At 35.6% G+C, this 4387-nt stretch overlaps 1 protein-coding gene across 1 annotated transcript; it reads left to right on the top strand.

The window, feature by feature from the left end:
- LOC109226391 lies at nt 3055-4135 on the top strand. The gene is made up of 2 exons (XM_019391169.1): nt 3055-3183; nt 3291-4135. The coding sequence occupies exons 1-2, from the start codon at nt 3127-3129 to the stop codon at nt 3876-3878; spliced, it is 645 nt and encodes a 214-aa protein (XP_019246714.1). The 5' UTR covers nt 3055-3126; the 3' UTR covers nt 3879-4135.

Here is a 4387-nt window from a genome sequence, read left to right as displayed (position 1 = left end):
TTAAAACTTACATGAGAAATCCATAGAAGTAGGTGGAAGCGACAAGGCAATTAGCCGATTAATTTAGGAGGTTCCTTGTCAAGTTTATGCTCAATTGCGACTGGTTAAAAGGAAATTTCCTTGTCCCGATACTTAATTAGTATATTTAATCCCTTAATTCCTATAACATTATATTCGAAGTGGTGCAGAGAGTTTAATTTAGGTATGAAGAAAGGCATACATGGAGTTAGAGTTGTTGCACATGCAAAGATGCAAAGAGCCTCTTGTCATAACTCATAATTAGTCATAATATATCTCCCCTAGATTGTCCGTATGGCATGGTACTTAATTAGTGGCGAATTGAGCAGAGTGTGGAAGTTACTTTTAGATGCAATTATTTTATAATCATGGTATCCCGGCTAGATCTCGAGTAGTTCGATGCGTGCTTGCTACTTTCCATCAACATAATTGGTACTAAATAATTCTATCCACTTAAGTTTAAATACATCTCGTGATTTTTTACTCACTTTATTGACCACCTTCCATACAATTGATTGAGCTAGTTCCAAGTTCCAACCCATGTTGAATACTATTTCTTAATTAGCTGCAATACTATTTCCACCAAATTTTCAGACCATAACCTGTCCATTCACCTATCTCTTTAAATTTATCGACGTTCTACCAATCTCTTCCAACATTTATGAATTTCTACGTGGGTAATTGCTAGGTCGCCACAGTGCTGTATATAGCTTGAATCAATCCTCCTGCACAATATAATAGTAACAAATGGTTCCCTGTCAATGAAAGAGCTGAGCAGACTGCAAGACATCAGAAAGGCACATGGCTATGTTATTTCATTATTCATACATCGTAAAAAAAAAAAAAAAATAATAATAATAATAAATAATAACAACAACAACAACAACAATAATAATAATAATAATAATAATAATAATAATAATAATAATAATAATAATAATAATAATAAACACTAGATCAGAATCCTTCCAATCTATTTGAATCTACTCGTGTTTTTACGGACCAAAGTTAGCATTGTCTTGGTGTTTTTTTTTCTTCTGTTAGATATAACATATACAATTGAGTTAATTTTTGCGTTATAATATTAGTGCGATAATAATAGCTACTGATGAAACTACCCCTCTCAATTGCGGAAGGTGGAACTTTGCGTTTCCTCCAATCTACCAAGGACAAAAACGTAGTACGCACTAGAAAATCTTAGACAAGCATTTAAGAAAAACATAAACAATCCAACCTAGTCTTTGCCTAGATTATAAGTACACATTGCTTTGTCTTGAAACCGCTCATATTTTTAAAAGAGGAAGCAAAATAAGCCGTTGTCCAGTCTCAAAGATAATTAACCTAAAATCCAGATCAAATTCATTTTTTAATCTCTATTTCTTGAACGATACTGTACCATATCGTACCCCAAAGGACCAGGACCTAAGATAGTAACCCAATTAGATAATATATTAATTCAAGTACTAAACTCGAATCTTGATCGATACCAGAAGTTTGCTGGAAGAGTGTTAGGACTAAGGGTGTTACATGGGTGGGCCGGGCCGGTTTGGGTTGGGAAAAAATGAAACCGGCCCGGTTTCCAATCCAGGCCGGTTACGGGTTAGTCTATACCGGGCTTAATGGGTCCGGGTCCATCCTGGTAAAATATGAACCGTAAGGGTAACGGGTCCAATGGCCGGGCCGGGCCGAGTTAGTATTTTTTTTCTTCGTATTTTGTATAACTATCGTAATCTATATTAATATAAAGTAAAAATATAAAACTAAAAAAATAATTTTATAAAAAGAGTGTTTGAATAAAAGGATGCAAAGGCTTTAAAATCTTTATATTTGAAATTTTGAATATTTCATTAAGAATTTAAGATAATAGAATATAATGAAGATGGAAAAAAATTACACTTATAATTTGCAAGTTCTTTTTTTATTTCTAACATACAAATTAAAGTTTACATTTAACAACAACTAAATTAACGAAAAAAGAGTAAAACTAAATTTTTATTGCATAATAATACTTCAAATTAATCTAACAAACTAAAACATTAAGCATAAATACGTCTAATAATTTTAAAATAACACAAATTGTCTCAAATCAACTTAAATACGAATTTCTGGAGGACGCTCAAGACAACTCTTCATATGCCTCCTTAAACAGCCTGTGCCAACCCACTTTAGACGAAGATTTAAGACTAGACCAGAGTTCTTGCACTTTACTTTGTGAACTTCTTCATTTTCTTCTACCACCTCAAAGTCTTCCCAAACATATGAGCGCACTCTAGATGTACGGGGCATGATTTAACTTTGAAGAAATGAAGATAGAGAGGGGGGGGGGGGGGGTATTTATAATTTTTCAAAGGGCTAAATTAGTAATTACTAAAAGTGTTTTTTTTTTGAAAAAATATTGCCCGAAAAAGGGCTATTCTTGCAATCAACCCGTTGGGCAACGGTCATCTGACATTGAAAAAAAAATCAAAAATCTAGCGGTTAAACTGATCCGGGCCGAGCCGGTTAACCAGTTCTACAGGAATTTTGGTTGACCGGTCTGGTTAACCGGATGTATTAAGGTGAACGGACCAACCCCCCTAATCCAGCCCACCCGGCCCCCTGAGTATTGGTCCGGGCCGGTCCGGGTTTCAACCGATCTGGGCCGGTCCGGAAACTGGTCAACCCGGCCCGTTTGACACCCTTAGTTAGGACTAACATGGTTCTGATCAGTTTTGTCTCTACGTTGATATTTGCAAGTTGCTTCAAATAATCTTAGTTGAAAGATTAAAATTTTCATTTGTCTCCTCATGATGCTGAACAGTACAGCGAAGCCATGTATTTGGGAACTGCGAAAATTTATTGCACACCTGTGTAATCGAACTTAACTAAAATAATCGTCCATTAATTATTAGATACACATATAAAACGAGTGAAAATTGCATTCATCACGATTTTATAAAAATTTTATAGTATTTTTACCCTGTTTTGCATTTATTTTTCTTTTATATATATGGATATGACACCATTTCTTGGCCATAACTACAGTCCCTTCTTCTTTTGTTATATATTGGCCAACAATATACAAGGCATTCATCACTTTCAAAGAAAAACAAGTATACAGGGAGCAAAATGGCCTGTTGGTCAGCTGAAAGTGCAACGAAAGCCTATCTCAGAGCAATAAAAATGGTTAGCACAACTTCACTGCTTACACCAATTTGTACTACTTAGTAATATTTCACTCAACAAATTCCAAAATTTTCTGTTTCTCATGTTGTATATTTTGTATTTGCCAGGAAAAGAGAGCTAAAGAGCCAGATGTATCAGAATTCATTTCAGCACTTGCTGCAGGAAACAACGCGCAATTGATGGTTGTTGCATGTGCTGCTGCAGCTGACTCCACCACACTAGCCCTAGTGGCTGCAGCCCAGCAAACTGGTGGCACAGTCATTTGCATCCTTAGTGCTGTTGACAAACTAATTCCATCACTAAAATTTCTACACAATAACGCGAGACATGTTGAGTTTGTCATTGGAGATGCCAAAACTCTACTAATAAATTACTACAGAAGAGCAGATTGTATAGTAATTGACTGTAACCTCAACAACTGTGAAGGCATTCTTAAAACAGCACGAAGAATCAGGGAAATTGCCATCGTTTTGGGGTACAATGCGTTGCGAATGGGCTCATGGAGATGCCAAAGCTTTAATGCTCATTTGTTACCCATAGGAGAAGGCTTATTGGTGACTAAAACGACGCATAAAGGCAGTAGCTTTGGCGTTTCAGGGAAAAAGAGCCGCTGGATTGTCAAAGTAGATAAATGCACAGGGGAAGAGCATGTCTTCAGGGTCAGATCTTCACATGGAAATCCTGTTGAAGCCTAGATTTCGATTTAGTGTTGTTTGATAGATTGTAGATAGAAGAGATTGAATCATTTTAACAGTAGTATACACTTGGCCTACTGCTATTGCTGATTCATTGAGGATTGTCAGGGTCAAATTTTTGAGTTTCTTCCATACATCATAGTCCAACTATATATGCAGTCAAAACAATCACGTTGTGGCCATATAAATCATCTGCCAATGAGAGCTATATGCTAAGTTTCACTTTGTTTTGAAATGGTAAGGATAGATTACAAAAAAGATATTTGTAGTAAGAAATTTTCAAGCTTACTAATCCAGATTTACTTGTTGCCTGGACAAAAACTAAAAAATTAAAGGCTCCAGCGTAAGCAATTTAGCTTTACTATATGTGAAAACATTAACATAGGATCATGAAAATGAAACCTTAAGCAATCTAAGTTCATCTTTAAATCAAGAACTCAGACAATCCATGTCTCCAGAATTTTGCAATTTTTCTCTGGCAATGATCAACAATTCGATAATTAGTCACT

The sequence above is a fragment of the Nicotiana attenuata genome, chromosome 5, assembly GCF_001879085.1.
Source record: "Nicotiana attenuata strain UT chromosome 5, NIATTr2, whole genome shotgun sequence".
Lineage (NCBI taxonomy): Eukaryota > Viridiplantae > Streptophyta > Magnoliopsida > Solanales > Solanaceae > Nicotiana > Nicotiana attenuata.
The sequence above is the reverse complement of the archived record's forward strand: the minus strand, read 5'-3'. Positions and strand labels throughout refer to the sequence as shown.